The following is a 17494-nucleotide window of genomic DNA, read 5'->3' as shown; positions in this document are numbered from 1 at the left end:
AAATAAACTCCAACTAAGAAGTAAGAACACACCGATAGCGAATGAGATTTCTAGCCACTCGATTCCACTTCAAGATACGTATGTCTTGTGCATTTATAGAGCAGACCTATTTTTAAACTATTGGGCCTCCTGCCCAACTCATTATGCTGTTGGGCCTGTTAAAGATTCATTGAAGCTCAGCCCATGATGCAGCAGGCTTTATTGGGTTATTTTTCTCTCAATACTCAAAAGTACGGGTGTTCATGTGTCGGTTCCGATTCGGTTTTTATCGGTTTTTGGTTCAGTTCTATTTTTAACAGTTCCTACTAGGCTCGGTTTTTTTCTTATATTTAGAAAACCCATAACCATACCCATTAATTAAGTCGGTTCCGGTTCATTCTCGGATTATACATATTTATTACTAAAATTGCGTTTTTAATTAACTGATATAAAAATTGGTTTTTAGTGCGACAATAACACTTGTAATGGTCCCAAATTCAATAATCTTTGAAAGTTTCCTAAAAACTTTAAATAAATCTTCATAAATTGTATGTATGCGTACGTGTATTAATTTATATTTCAAATCAAACACGGCACGTGTACATTATATTATACATATATACATATGTCCTATATAATATATATCACACACTAAATTGTTAGCATTGCACGCATTCATAATCATATATATACATGTATACACGTATAATATATATATCAAGCACGTGCACTTATATAAATATTATCATGTACATATACGTTTATTAGTTAATATATACAATATATTAATTAATTCATAGTATACATGTGTTTAGTCATTGACATGCATTGGTATTAATATTTATAATACAAATGTTCAATATAATGTAGGAGTGTAAAAACAAACCGTTGACCCATCACCCGGTATACACCCGCCACCCAAACCCGCACCAACAGAAAAATAGACCCTCTACACCCCGCCACCGTTTCTACGCGGTTGGGCTATGGGTGTATGTTCTATGCTCGAACCCGACCCACACCGTGCCAAAAGTCGTTGACCCGCACCGTTTCAAGACTCTAACTCCAATATTTTTGTATTTTGTTTATATTTTCTTTTAACTTTTATAGGAATTTGGGAGATATGAACTGTTCACTTCTTTCATGTGTACAAAGTTTTGATCATACATACACAGCTCAGGCACGAATCAATAAATTACTTAACTCACGTGCACGTTGGAATACACTTTGAGTAAGGGAATCGCTCCACGCCTAAAAAGTCTAGAACATTTGTTGTACTTTTACTTCACTAGAATTACTATATAGGGAACTTGTGAGAAAGATTTTTTTCAGTGATTATGCGAATTACACTACGGTGTTACTTAGAATTCAAGTTACAACAACTTACAAAAGCTTATTTTCTTAACACGGAAAAGATATAGAGAAAGAAAAGTGGAGAGTTGATTCGATTCATGTTAAATATTCCCATATTTAAGAAGCCTAATTCATGCTGTCTCTAACCTGTTTTGGGTTCATAGACAAACCCAAAACACGTTGAAACGGCGATCCTTAACAACATGAACTTATCTCTAAGGCTATCTTGTTAGCACGAGGGATTGAAGTATTGAACTGATATTCATGATCTCTAAAATATCTATTCAACCCCTGGTTCTATTTTATACCAGCTGCTCAAATTTTAGAATCTGGATTCGATCAGTAGAGACTCGCGTGCACGACTAGCCCCAGTGTCACCTAGGTCGCGTGCTTATCTCGAGGTCCAGTCTCCACTTTTGGGCGATCACTGTCATTTTTTGACAGGATGCTAAATACAACCTAAGTCCTAAGCCGTGATCTAGGACTCCTAAACCAAAGTTTGATCTTCACATGAGCGTCATCAACCCTCTACTAGGAAGGATTTTAGCTCATGTTTATAATTTTACGAATAAAGAGATGAAATCATAAATGAAATAAGATAGAGAAATCTTAATTTTACAAGAAAATATTTTTATTAAAATGTTTTGTATCAAGGCTAGCACTTAATTTTTGCTTACAAACTAAAAATGGAAACTTGGAAGAAAATGAAACTAACTATGGAGTAAAGGAAAAAACTACAAAGTGTAAAGTTAAAACCAAAAACTAAACTAGAGAAGAAGTTTTTTTTTGCTTCTTAAGCCTCTCTCTTTTAAGCAAAAGAGATTGCTTAATTTCTTCTCCACCCACGTGAATAACATTCATCTCATTTAATTCTTCAAATTGATTTTTCTTCAAACAGGATTTTTGGCACATTAATTTCAACTCTCACCTTCCAACTAATCAAGACTTTGTGAGTCTTAATTAATTTGTGTCACCTATCAAGACTTTTGTGCCAAAGTGCTTGACTTGTGTGGAAGCTTGATGTGTGAGCTTGATCACCAAATTCTGTGGGTATGTATAGTATGCTATGGGTCCGTAAGTCGATTTCTACAAAATCTAGCCTGAGATAAAGCTTGTCACATTGATCGTTCTGATGGTTCGTTTGCTGGATTTGTAATCCAGGTTCAGAAGATATGAGCTTCGGAAGTTTGATGTTTTATGGCACATTAATCCTGTTCTGACCTAGAATTGTATTGTTTGAGTCCTCGGGCTTTAGTCGGCCTTCAATGAGCTTGGTATGGGGGTAAATCGGAATGCTTCACATAGACACATTATTCCGTGTTTAAATACTGGCTTTATCATCATTTTTACGTTTATTGCGAAAACCTATAGAAACATGAAAATACAATTATTTCATGATTATTAAACACATAATTAACTAAAATGCTATGTCTATATAGGGTTTTATATTACAGTTTTGGATGTTTATCATGAACACAAACTTATGAGTTTAGCAACAATTTCAAATGTTCAAGTTTGAATATTGGGCAGATATCAAGAGTTCAAATTTAACTTTCAAATTTTGGAGAAGATGAATCATTCATCCTTGTATTAATTTCAAATGATTTTAGTTTATATTTTATTGTTTTGTACCATAGATCCTCTCATCTTCATTTTATCATGGTATGGAAGATAATCAATTTATAAATAGTAAATCATGATAAAGAATTTCAAATTTTCAGATATTGTTTTGGGTTATTTCAAGTTCAAGTTTTAATTTTTAATTTTTGTTTATTTTTTATTGATTGACTCCATTTTTTTTCTCCGTGTTGTGAATTGGAAAGATATTACTTGCAGAATTATTTTTTTTTTTTTTTTTTTTTTTTAAAGTGTGAAATTGGGTTAAAATGACAATTTCCACCCGACCTGGATAACCCGCCCTGTAAGTCGACCCAACTGGCCAGGTGATAGTACTAAGACATGACACTTCAACCCGCCCCATCGGGGACCACTAGATTTGTATCCCCTAGACCCGTTCCAACCCGGCTCGTCATTGTTTGACTTGCGGTTGATCGGCCCCACCCCGTATTACACCCCTAATATAATATAATATAATCTTACAAAACATACATGTAAATATTCACTATTATGTTTAGTAGACTTTTCACGCCACAAAAACAAACAAACTATATCTCTATTGCTAAAGTATACCATAATTAACTGGCCTTTTTAAATTAGACCCGACTATTTTATACCACTAAATACCCTTGATCAAATATTCAAAAACAATATTCAATGTCTTTAAGAAGGACTACTAAGAACCACTTCGTCATTTTGATTTTTACTACCGTTTATACCCTTAAGTTGATATAATACCTAGCTTTAAGGATTTTTGTGTAAATTATAGTCGAAAATCAACCATATGCCATTGTTCAATTGTTCGCGAGGTACTCTTCACATTAACACCGAATTTATTACCATTTATATACCGAATTAAAAGGGTAGGAAACCAGATGTCTTTCTCTTCGTATGCGCCTCTTTCTCTCTTAACTCCTTCTCATTCACTCTCTCCTAAAAGCTACACGCCAAAAAAAAAAATAATAATAATAATAAAAAAAAACAGAGATCCCTAATTATCTCTCTACTGCCGAATATATCTCTATATCCTCATTCTAAATGTTTCTCCCTGTCTGTAGAATAACCAGTACAATGTAGAATTATTTGTATACGTAGTATATGAACAAATGTTTTATTACTTAAGTTTAGATACTTGGTCTCTCTCTCTTCAAATTGAGTTATCTCATTACAACAAATTCAAGCCATTCAATCTTTTTGATTTAGTTAGTTAGTTAATTGTTCAATTTGTTAAGTTTTATCTATTTCACCAAAAGATCATAGCAAGTAATTTGGTTGATGTAATTGACACAAACTCTCCTATTCTAGAGGATCACCGAGAAATCAATCAAGTCTTAGTCTCAACAGATGGATGGGTAGCACCAAAACTCTCAAAGAGAGTCGACAAATTCATGTTTTATAAGCTAGATGTCGGTGTTGATTGGATATGCAATGGGTGGTATGACGACAAGTTTTGAGTTATTTGTCATTCGAAATGCCAATTGTAATGTTGAAATGGGCAGACTCCCAATGGCCTATGTTGTATGAGTTTTCGTTTGAAAAAACCGAGCCTTTGCTTGACAAGTTGTACTTTCATGGTGACAAAGCTTATGCACATAGTTTACGCAATCTAAATAGAAGCACAATCCGATATTCCAAACACAAGACCCTTGCTAGTCGGGCTTACCTAAAATGTTAAATGGGGTTGTACCAAACTGGGGCTTTGTGGAACTAAATTCTTTTTGGCTTCTTTTCAAATAATCAAAGGCTAATTACATGTAAAGTGATGCTTCAATTTTTATTCATAATTGGTCCCTGTATTTCTTTTGGCGTTGTGTTGTTTAATTCATAATTGGAGCAACCTTCATGAAATTTGGGGAATTTTGATGGTCGATCTAATTTGCCTATATTCATTAGGATGATTATTGGGCTGATTTCTATTAAGTCCTTTGTAGTAACGGATAATTTGCTTTAGATGTGGTTTGAAGTGTGTTTAGAGTCCAATTACAGCAATTACATTTCAGTTGAGGCAATTGGTTGTTTAGTGGATGCATGGCAAAAATATGCTAGCTTAACGGCATAGTGTATGTGGAGTATGGAGAAGCTAAGGACTGATTCCAGACTCAAACATGTTAGTATGGTATTCTACTTGAGGTTTCTTCATTATAGTAGTGTAAGTCTTACTTTCATAGGTTGTATTTCAAAGGGGGGGGGGGGGGAGGCTCTTACAACTTAAAATGTAAGGGTTGTTAACGAGCATGTTGGCGCATATATTCATCTATTGTCATTAGTTTGTAGGCTCTTTTTTAATCTGCTTTTCAAAATTTCTTGGGATTCAATACACAAGGTTAAAGCTCTCCATTGGTTTAGCTATTACAAGCTTCTATCAATAAAGTACTAATGGTGTTAAAACTATTGTAATCTATTCCAAAATTATGAAAAATGAGTTTAAATATAAAGGCTATCCTACTTATTATTTGTTCTTGCTCCTTGGATCTGCAAGTCCCCTTACATGGCAAGACCCGTGAGTTAAATGATAGCAAGATTATGCTCTTAATTAGTGCGAGTGTTGCTTACATCGACAGGTTTTGAGTAGCACACCCATGGCCACTCACTCATAAAAGGATTTGGGGTAACTCATAGATGATGTTGCATCACCTTGGGGGTTCTATCATTACTGGGATTCATGAGTTGGATAATTGTAGATTATGTGGGACTCAATGAATGTGTAATTGTTGTTCTCACTACATACTAGCCGAAGGTAACAAAGGTAATAAAGTGCTTTAGAATACCTAAATGTTGATATCACGTGTAGGAAATAGTACTAGCAATGACATAATTTTATAACACAAATGACACAATTTGTTTGGTTTTGCGTAAATCATAATTTTGTAACGTGAATGACAAAAGAAGCATGACATGGTAGTGGGCGGTACGATTCTACTATTGGATAATCAATTGATATAGATGTTGTTTATCATACTTAATGGCTTATTAAGAGTTGTATGCGCCCTTTTTGGTTTCAATTGAATTCTAAGAGTTTGTTATTGGAAATAGGGCCATGTTTATACACCCGCTCAGTGTTGACATTAATCATCCTCAATATCATGTATGCAGCAACATATATCTCATTGTCTTCCTCATTCGAAAAATCCAACGATGGCCTTAAGATATTTTGGTTAATTTGTCTCAGTTGAAGCATGCTATTTCTTTTTGATAACTTATGTTTTTTAGGGTTCCCAAGTTGTCACCATTTTCTCTTCATTAAGTTCAGATTTGCAAATCTTTTTTTTTTTTTTTTTTGGCTCTCATCAATTTTAGGTTTGTGTCATTCATTTATATATTTTTTGACTGGAAATGTAAACTACATTAGATATCACATATATTATGAATTGCCAGCCAATGGGTAGAATTTGTTATCCTATTTAATTCATGCTACGATCTATTTAATGTCCTTGCTTTAATGTGATAAATCATCATCTCTATTATAAGACTTCAAATTAGCTTATCAATATGCAGATCCCATGAAGGGTTCAGAGTTTCAAATGAGCTGTGGGTTTAATATTCTTATATAGTTCATCTGCTATTCCGAGTTAACTTGGTTTGGAGAGAAGGAGTTCATTTGTTGCCCAATTAGAAAAATTTATGTGATACTGATAAGCACCCAAAACTGTATAATAAGCCCCTTAATAGTATTTTGTTTAATAAAGTGAAGTAATTATAGTTTTCATGTTTTTGCAAGTTTCAGCACTTAACTGGCAAAATTTCAGCAAAATCGGCATTTTAGCTTGAAACTATGTTGTTTGGAGATAGGGGCGCGAGATCACACAATCCACGGTATCGGGTTGCCGCGAGATCGCATATCCCACGGCAGGCAGTTGCCGTGGCATTTTTTTTTGTTTTTTTTCACTTCAAATTTTGCGTATTGAACACACACGACATATAGATACCTCATTTTCTTTTTTAAAGTTTCTTTATACACTCCAAGAATAATACCAAAACCATGACAAAAAAAATATACAATCGAGCCATAATTTTGCTATCTCGCGGCAAATATTTTCATATGTTATAAGAAAATTTTGTGATCAAATGAATGAAAAAGAGTTTTGATAATTAACATAAACAAAGACTCCATTTTAGTAAACAAAATCATCTCGCGACAACTAACTTTTTTTTTATGGTGGCTATTAAAAAAAAATAAAAAAAGACCCACAGCAGCCACCTTCCGTGGGATATGGGATCTCGCGGCAACCTGATGCCATGGATTGTGCAATCCCGCGGCAGGTGCTTGCCGTTAGTGTCTTTTGTGTATTTAATGGAGGGGTGCTAGTATCGTTGAATTGGTCAAAGGGGTGTTAGTCCCATTTATGGGGGTGCCAATACCGCTGCCCATTCAACTTGATCCAAAAAGAGCTCATTCAAAGTCAAATATAATAGTCCAAAAATAAAGTGAATCAAGAAGAAAAACCCAAAAGCCCAAAACTATTAGGGTTTTGGCCCACAAGTGAGTTCTTAATGATTAAGTAAAGTAGTTAGGGGTATTTTTGTAAACATCATACATATAAAATATAGGTAGAGATTCTCCACTCACAATCCATCCATATATTTTAGATCTAGGGTTAAAATTTGGGGCTAGCCACCATGGCTAGTCATCATTAATAAAAGCTTTTATCTTATTTAGTTTTCATGTCTTTAATTCTTAGTGTAAGAGTAGTTCCAATGGGGATTAGCTAACTCCCCTTCTTGAGGAGGGTTTAATGAAGCCAATTAGAAGAGAAAACTTCATTTTAATGGAAGTAACTCTTGTGTAAGGTTTTCACAAGTTTCTTCTCCATATTAAGCTCCAAAATAGCTACTGTGGCATGGAGAAGGAACTAAGGATTAAGAGGGTCATTTAGAGGTAAAGATCTCTCATTTTTCCTTCATACTAGTTGAGTCTAATATAGATATAGAAAATCTCTTATAGGGATCAAAAGTTACATCTTTTTAAATGGAGGATTCAACTCTAATGGTGAAGTTGAACCCTTCCAATCTTTCTCCCTCTTAAAGTTTCAATTTTCCAACTTGTTCAAAAGAAAAGACACCCAACTCCCATCTTTTTACGAATCAGATGCACCTTAACTTCAGCTTGATAACTTTATGATCAACATACTTTCTTTGGCTCTCTTGATACCATCTTTTTGGTATATTTCTCTTTTATCCATTTTTTCCTTTGTGTAAGTACTTTCATCCTAGGTTTTGTTGTTAATTACTTCTTAGTATATGGAGCAAAGGGGTGGAACCAACAAATGATGGAACTAAGGGGGCGCTGGGGGGTATCTAACTATTGTTCTAATATCATGGCTCTATTGTGATTGTAATTCATGCACTTCAAGAGCACACACCAAACTCCGTAGAAGAAATTTGGACTTTGGCAACTCAGCCTGGTATGGTGCTTACCTTCTTATAGTTGACAAAACATTGGTCTTCCGTGGCATAATCTAAATTTCATCTTAAAATGTTATTTCAACGCAATTTCAAAATGTGCCAAATCTATGGTAATATGCTAAACTTGCTTTCGACTTATCGTATCTGAATTACTACTCACCCAATTGCGCTGACTACATTTTACTTTTTGATAGGATTGGGGATAATGCATTCCAAATAGGAGGGAGTTATCCTCTTTGGGAATTTCCTCGAGACACATGCATGCATAGAAGGAATCTTGCTAAAAATAGTTTTTACCGTTATCTGAGTAGCTTTAGTAGCGACCTGTGCAGTTTATGATACTAAGAATGGATCATGTAATACCTTTTTTGTTTGTACTTTCGTAGAGCATGTAACTTGGCTTCTTTTAGATTTCTATGAATTATTTGTGTTTGCTTTAACTTACATTTATGAAAAAGTGAAACATACTAAATATATTATAACGTTTGGGTTTGCATTTATTTAGTGTAATATAATACTAAATTTTATATATCAAAATCATAATAATTGGTTCCAATTTCGGTTCGGGTACCCATCGGATTTGTACTATTTGGTTCTAACGGGTTCGATTCTTTATTGGTTCAGTTCTTGAAGACCCGCTTTTAATGGGATTAACATTTTAGGACCCATAACCGCTATAAACGGTTCCGATTTCGGTTCAATTTCGGGTAATCGGATACCCATGCACACTCAAAAACATCTTTTTCTTTTTCATTCTAAAATTTAGTAAATTGGTAAAAATCTACAGCTTGCTATGCAAATATTGTATTGGGAAAATGAATTGTAAAAGTCAAAAAGATAGTCAAAGTGTGCAAGCTTGTCGAAAATTCTGGTGGCAGTAAGTTGATTCGAAAAGGATTACTATTAGAGTATGGCTATGCAATAACCGGTTATTGGGTTGTCATTCCAGTAACCTTGGGAAGAACTCGCCATGTGTCCCTCTTACTAACCCCCACTATAAGTCGTTACCTTTTCCGTTTTCATTGTTTATTATTATTATTATTATTATTATATAAACATGTAATTTTAGCACAAAAGGGATCAAACTCTTGAAGATAAAAAAACCAATATTGAAATATCGAAGTACTTTGCAAGTTTGTTGTCTTCACATCCCTATCCTTGTCTTATGCAAACAAATCGTCCTCTTTCTCCCACCTACAAGACAACCTTCATCTTCGAAGTGAATGAGGGGCTTAACAAATTCCAATTACTTGGACTCAAAATCTAAGAATGGATGTAATTGCGAGGATATAACTAATTGGCTCTGTTATGTAGAAATTTGTTGATTTTCAAACAATTTAAACTGCTATTGATTTTCCTCCATTCTTTGAACTCATGAGATGTGCAATTAAAATGAAAGGAGTTTACATACAATTGGTAATCTAAGACAGTGAGTTTTTATTGTGGAAAAATTGATTTGGTTCAAAATCCATATAAAATATATGTACAAAATCGATATGGTTTGGTCTAGAGATGAAATAAGAGTAATAATAAAGAAGATGAAGGGATTTCTGTTCATTGGTTTTGGGTACTTGTTTGGTTACTAATTATTTATTTAGAGGGAAAATATAAAATAAAATTATTATCAATTCAAACGGAGAAGGTAACGAATAATAGTGGCCTAGGGTTAGTAGTAGAGACACGTGGCGACTTTTCCCCAACGATTGTTGGGATGACAACCCAATAACCGGTTACTACATAGCCGGACTCTTACTATTATCTACTATCTATATATTAAAGTAGAAACCTCTAAAAGAACGAGACTATTTATATACTAAAGTAGAGACCTCTAAAAGAGATTTCTCTCTCTCTCTTAGGTGACACTTTAATATGAGAGATAACTTTTTATAATAACCTACAATGCCATGTAGAACCTTTTTTTTAGAGAGTTTGAGTGTATTTCCACTTTCTTTATATTTTACCAAATAAAAAAAATTGCTAAAAAATAGGTGAAAATTTGCTAAAAAATTTGTTTGTTGTAAATAAGTCGAACAAGTTTGTTATGGAGAATTCCGGCCTATTGTCGAACTCTAATATATACTTGGATGTGGAAGTGTATGGTTGGTGATAAATCCAATAATTGTCGTGCATGTTGCTAATGCTACAACAATAGAAGCTGATTTCATGTCGTCATGGCATTAACGTGCTAAATAGACTATACGTTGTTGAGGAAAAAATTTGCATCCTTAATCACAAATCCAGTCCAATCGGGCATTCCGTCTATTGTCTGGAGCAATCCAAGCATTAATTTGAGATATTGGTATGAATTCTAACTAATTCTTTTGTTGATTTTCTTTTGTAAATACAAGTGCAATGACAACAATTTTGATATAATGATATGTTTCTTTAATATAGGCTCAATTTTCTTGACATACTTGATTTCAAAGATATCGATAGGAGTCACAAAACAACATACAAATAAAGGAGCTTATGAAATAGGGAATAAGACATGATAGTGAAGTTAGGGTGGACGCTGTGAGGACATATATTGTCATCAATATATTTTTGTTGACACTTGTCATTGCCATTGATCATATCTTAAGACTAACTTATTAGATCATTACATTTGGTCATCTCAAGAGTCATGAGTTACCAAATGGTTACAAAATGAACATGAATACATGTATAGCTATCAATGCAATACTAAATGTTATTAACCAATGGAGCACTAAAAGGGAGAGAGAATTCTATATATTTCCTCTCCACTCTCTAACAAAATAGGAGAATTCCATGCTTCTTCTCCACTCTCCATCTTCTACATTCGCCATCGACCATTCGATCACAGAATCCAAACAACGAACTATGTTCGACTTGATTCCAGTTCGTCAGAGAACTGGATACGTAGGCAGTTCGATCAATGGAACTCAGTCACAACATCATCCTCTCCAAATTTCCTACACATGTAAGGTTTGCCCAATTAGAATATTTACATTAGCGCCGTTTGTGGGGAGAAATCCTTGGAAATTTTATCTACTCAAATTTCAATTTCTTCAATAAACAATCGAGAGCATTCAATTTCCAAGATCACGGCGTGGATGAAAAGCCACGAGTTGAAGTACCGGATAAGTCTTTCACTCTCCCTCTGGATGTATTTGTTTATACTTTCGTTCCTTTGGTTCATGTCTTTAGAAACTTAAGGCCACCACATTTTGCTATGTCAAGACAAGTCTAATATACCATATAATTACCAATCGTGAATTTGTCTAAAAAAACCAAGAACACAATTCTTACTACGTCGGCTTTGGACTTTAAAATGACGCGTGACCTGACATCACTACAACTTTATAGTCACCATATTCAATTTTACGTTACATGTTGCTCGTTTCATCCGCTTTACTCAACAGACGTTTATTTCCATGCGAAATACTTGGCATCTTGCACACAATCCAATTAATGTGAACTTAACACACTATAACATACCACTATATGATGAACTGCACGGTGTAGTACTACATCCTTCTTTCTTGATCGATAAAGCATTAATTGACTTGGACACGTTACTATATCAAGACAAATTTGAAGTTTTACAAGGAGCTACCGAATTGATGATTCGTGTTAGAACTTGCATATCTTGAAGTCGCCGATCTACATTCATAAGGTTTCGACTTGAACTTGCAGCGACCTCGCATACATGAGGAATATGTTGTATGCAGATAAAAGAAAACAATAGAAGACAAGGACGTATAGCAACAATAACCAAGGCGCTGATTAGGCTGTCCTTAAGGAAAGATTTAAGCCCTTCCAATGGTGCGAAAGGCAACAAAGGCGTCTTCCTCACGATTCAATGGTTAACAGCAGTCTAACTTTGCACTAGAACAGACTACCCTCTAGAACAGCAATATAACTCTCTCTGGCGGCTGACAGGAAGAAGAGAATAAAGAAAGCAATGAAAGACTTATCTGTTTCTCTGATTCGTGTATGGTGATATGAAGGGATAATATGCACAAGTTCTGTTTTACGTTTATTTGGTTACGTAGTAGCAGCACTTGCCGCGACTTACTTAGTCGATATAGAAGCAAAGAAGCAAAAGAACGAAGTTCTATCTCTCTCGTCCTCTCTCTCTCTACGTTACGGATCGATCCCCTAATGAACACAAATGTGTTTATATAGAGGTATGATCCGAATCATAGATGGAGAAGGACACCTCTCTAATTCGGTTTCACAAAAGCAAATCAAAGTAGAACTCTCAAGCTGATACCGAATCCAACTGTTAGTGGAACTCCAGCCGAAACTTGTTCAAAAAGAAAAAGTTTAGGCTATTGATGATCCACTACCCACTAGTCTAACAGCCCAAGCCCACGACACGACGCGACTCGGCTCGGTTCGGTGCGGGGCGGGCGGGCGCGCGCGTGTGTGGTTTTGGGTGAGTCCTCCCTCCTAACACAAAAGCCTTTGTACCCTAAGGGCACGCCCTTATGCTAGAGGTTCACCTCAAATACCTCACTAGCTAGTGGTGGTTCATCAATGTGGGACTAAACAACACACAAGTATTTGAAATACACATGAAGATTCCAACAGAATATACTGCCAGTCTAACTATGGCGAACTTCAGAAGCTATCAAATTGAAATTTTGACTTCAAAACTAACGTTTACATTGCAGAAGCACAAACTTTCAGAACCGACACAGTCTTGAGTGCTGCCAAATGGAATCAATGATTCATGTTCAAAACCGTTACAGATCAATTATAATCCAAGCCGGGGGCTACATTAGTTCTGACGACCATGCGTTGATACCGACAAGGCCCGGGATATAGCTACCGGTTCTTTTGGTTCAGTTCAGCTCGCTCCTTGGCGGTTTCTTACCCTACGAATACTGATATGATATTGGAATGGAGTACTTTGCTTATTAGCAAAAACTCTTTTCTCCTCTAGTTATATGCTCTTATATGATGCTAACATTATAATGCATATGCCATATATTCTATTTAATCATTAATCTTCCTACCTTGTACTAACGCATCAGTTAATCATCCTTGGTCATTGTAAAGTTGTCGATTTGGACACACTTGACCAGGATATTAACTTAGCTTTGGGTACGATTAGCTTTATATGGCATCATTTTCAACCTAGGCAGTTTGCCTTTATTATCTGCTTTAATTTTGGTATTTGGACGAACTATGGCTCAACCAGTATTATACCCATACTACTGATGGTGCACATGATATAATTTGATATATTGATGCAAGGCGTTTAGCTCTATATCATTGCGGAGGTCGCTTTCCACGATTCTGAGTGGTCGACTTCATACGTAATTTATTGCGTTCAAAATTGATGGATTGAAAACTGTTGCCATCAAGTTTGCATATAGGCAATGGCGGAGCCACGTTGTAGTGACATGTAGGGCTGGAAATGGTGCGGGTTTTGACCCAAATCCGACCCGATCCAAACCCATTTCAACGGGTTTGGACTTTAATAATGAGTCCGAATAAGAAAATGGGTCGGATATGGATTATCCATTTTTAATTCGGATTCAAATATGGTTTTACTTAAACGGTTCGATCCTCCTAGATCCGAATCCAAAATATAAAATTTTGTTAATATATCTTCCAAATAATAATAGGTCTCTCTTGTTTGTAGACACGTGGGTGATTGAGAACTTGTAGTTCGCAATTCGGGTCGGGTCGGGTCGGATCCGATTATCCCATTTACATAAATGGTTCGAATATGGTATGCCATTTTGGATCCATTCGGGTCATGGATCCGAATCTGGTTTTGTATTGAAAAAATGGAGCTGGGCATGGATATAGTCTAATCTGACCCGAACCCGCTCCATTTCCAGCCCTAGTGACATGGGGCATGTGCCCCAGGTGAAATTGTCAAAAAAAAAATTATGTATTGCAAGAACAAAACATCCAAGGCCCAAGCCCAACCGATTGAACCGAACATACCACTTTCTCGCCTCCTCGTCCAGATAAAAAAAATAGGGTTTTCACTTTTCAATATTTTGATTCAAACCAGGTGTTGCTAGCCTGCTAGTGTTACACTTATTCAAAGCTTATTCTCTTCAACTTTCATTCTTCATTATTGATTTTCTACAGTGGTATATATATATATATCTCAGTCGACGTTTGTTTCTTTTTTTTATTTCAATAATGAAAAATCAAAGAATCAATAGTTTGTTTCAAAAAAAAAATCGTGAAAATGTGTCTAATCCGATGGCTCCTATTCAAAATATTCATAACAATGAGGAAGTGGAGATGGAGCCTAGATCGAAAAAGATAAGTCTAACTTGTATTGAGGTTGATGTGTCGAATCTTGAATCCGATCCTGGTTTACGACCTAAAGTTTTTGATTATCATCCAAAGGATCAAGAAGCTGTTAGAAGGGCATATTTGCTAAGAGGGCCTAGGCAACCATTTCTAGCTCACTATCCACCAACACAAGATGGAAATAAGGTTTGGCGTTTCAAGAAAAACTTTTTCACTATGTATGGAAATTGGTTGGAGTATAGCATTCACACGAATGCTATTTTTTGCTTACACTGTTACTTGTGGAGGCGAGAGTCTGGAGATAATAGGGATGCTTTCATCAATGGTGGGTTTAGGAGTTGGAAAAATTGCAGAAGGATTGAAGATCATGTTGGGAACCATAATAATGCTCATAACGAAGCGTGTATGAAGAGTGAGAATCTAATGAAGCAAGACCAACACATCAAGAACTTAATTGTCAAGCATTCGGACCAAGAACGGATTAACTATCGACTTCGTTTAACTGCTTCTTTTGATGTTATCCGATTTCTTTTGCGCCAAGGATTAGCTTTTCGTGGTCACGATGAATCTGAAAGCTCTAAAAACAAGGGAAACTTCCTTGAGCTTTTAATATTCTTAGCTCGATCTTCACAATAAAGTTGTTGACAGTGTCGCTCTTAACAATGCTCCGAAAAATCTCAAATTGACATCACCTGATATTCAGAAGGCTTTAGTAAATGCAGCTGCTGTTGAAACTGTTAATGCCATTATGAAAGACCTTGGAGAAGAATTATTTGCCGTTTTGATTGACGAAGCTCGTGATACGTTGATTAAAGAGAAAATGGCTATTTGTTTGCGATATGTTGACAAGAAAGGTTGTGTGATAGAGCAATTTTTAGGCATGATGCATGTCCCTGATAATACATCAGCTTCACTCAAGACATCACTTGAAAAATTCTTCGGCATACATGGATTGAGTTTCTCGAGATTGCGTGGTCAAGGGTATGATAGGGCTAGTAATATGCAAGGGCAGTTCAATGGGCTAAAAGTGCTTATTTTGAATGAGAACAAGTCTGCAATCTATGTACATTGTTTTGCACATCAACTTCAGTTGGCGCTTGTCCATGTCGCAAAAGATATCAAAGAGATTGCTTCATTTTTCACCTCTATTAGCAATGTGGTGAATGTTGTTGGGGTCTCTTGCAAGCGTAGGGACAACCTTCGAAAGAAAGAAGTTGCTAGAGTGTTTGAGCAACTTAGAAATGGTGAACTATCAAGCAGTAAAGGACTAAATCAAGAACTTGGTGTTAAAAGACCTAGCGACACACGTTGGGGCTCACATTATGGTACGTTAGTTAATGTTATTGTTATATTTCCCTCCGTGGTTGAAGTTCTTGATGAGGTGATGGAAGAGAGCTCAAGTTCATATAAAAAAGGAGAAGCACACGTTTTATTAGATTTGATGCACTCGTTTGAGTTCATTTTCATCTTGCATTTGATGAAGAATCTATTGGGAATCACTAATGATCTTTCAAAAGCATTGCAACGAAAAGATCAAGATATAGTGAATACTTTAGCTTTAGTAAAAGTATGCAAGGAGCGTTTGCAGAAAATGAGAGAATGTGGTTGGGATTCGCTACTAGGCGAGGTTTCTGCATTTTGTACAAACCATGGTATAGACATGCTTCAAATGGATGCTAAGTTTGTTCATCGAGGAAGATCCCAAAGAAAAGCATAATAGGTAACTAATTTACATTATTATCAAGTTGGATTCTTTTATGGTTGTATCGGTAAGCAACGTGTTGAGCTTAATAACCGTTTTGATAAGGTGAATACAGAGTTGCTTCTTTGTATGGCTTGCTTAAACCCTAATGATTTGTTTGGTGCGTTTGATACTAACAAGTTGATTCGTCTTGCTGAATTTTATCCTGATGATTTCTCCAAGCAAGAGCATATAGTCCTTCAAAATCAACTAGAGATTTATGAGATTGATATGAAATCCAATGATGCCTTTAGAACACTTAAATGAATTAGTAGTTTGGCTAGAAAAATGGTTGAGTTGGGAAAAAATATTATTTATAACTTGGTTTATAGGCTTATAAAGCTCTCACTGATACTACTGGTTTCTACTGCTACAGCTGAATGATTGTCTGGTGACATACATAGAAAAAGATATTTTTGATAACATCAGCAATGAGGCAATCTTGAAGTGTTTCTAGGATGCGGATCGTAAAGGGAATTTATAACTTTCATTTTTAGAATTATTAGAGTTCAAAAGAGCAAAATGTATTTTGACAACTTTAGCTTTTTTTTGTATACTACAATGGTAGTCTTTTTGCGAAATAAAATTGTGTGTTGACGTGTACACTAGTACTTGCTTAAAATTATAAAATTATTAGCATATGAGTCAGTGAGTGCCCCAGGTGAGGTAAATTCTGGGCTCCGCCACTGTATACAGGTTACTCAAATTACAAACCAGGGGTTATACCATTACATCACCTGAGCAAGGAAATCAGTCCTCTAGCTGGGGCTAAAATAGTTGTGACGACAACCATGCTTTTGTGGATACTCAATACAACCAAGTATTTGAGCACAATGCCTCAAATACTAAAAATGTTTTCTACTAATTCCTTTTAATAAGTAGGTCAATCTACAATAGGTCATCAAGTTATGGTCGGCCCACAAATGGATACAGATCCACATAATTGCATTTTAAAAAGTATGTCACTGCTGACCAGTATGCTAGAGATCGATCAAATTCTCAATTTGTGGCAAGTCACTCAGATTGTAAAGTGGATCGAAGTCTCGATATAGCTCCAATAGTCCTTAGACCTACGCTCACACGAGCTTCACAGCTCCCTAGAGATACAAACTTTCTCACTAGTTGAGGACCTATACTTTTAGGATCAACTCAGTG

At 35.6% G+C, this 17494-nt stretch overlaps 1 protein-coding gene and 1 long non-coding RNA gene across 3 annotated transcripts; both read left to right on the top strand.

The window, feature by feature from the left end:
- The first annotated feature begins 7529 nt into the window (after positions 1-7529).
- LOC147507708 (uncharacterized) lies at positions 7530-8823 on the top strand. Of its 2 annotated transcripts, XR_015216218.1 has the most exons (3): positions 7530-7822; positions 8182-8348; positions 8544-8823. It is a non-coding gene; the product is annotated as an uncharacterized LOC147507708 (long non-coding RNA). The 2 variants fall into 2 exon arrangements; XR_015216217.1 differs by having other exon boundaries at positions 7530-8348.
- A 5721-nt stretch (positions 8824-14544) lies between these two features.
- Positions 14545-16315, top strand: LOC147507707 (uncharacterized). The gene is made up of 2 exons (XM_086596399.1): positions 14545-15114; positions 15218-16315. Exons 1-2 carry the CDS (start codon positions 14545-14547, stop codon positions 16313-16315), a joined length of 1668 nt encoding a protein of 555 aa, XP_086452525.1.
- The last annotated feature ends 1179 nt before the right edge of the window (positions 16316-17494 follow it).

Source organism: Coptis chinensis, chromosome 3 (genome assembly GCF_015680905.1).
Source record: "Coptis chinensis isolate HL-2020 chromosome 3, ASM1568090v1, whole genome shotgun sequence".
Classification (NCBI taxonomy): Eukaryota; Viridiplantae; Streptophyta; class Magnoliopsida; order Ranunculales; family Ranunculaceae; genus Coptis; species Coptis chinensis.
Note: the sequence above shows the minus strand (reverse complement) of the source record. Positions and strands in the feature narration are given on the sequence as shown.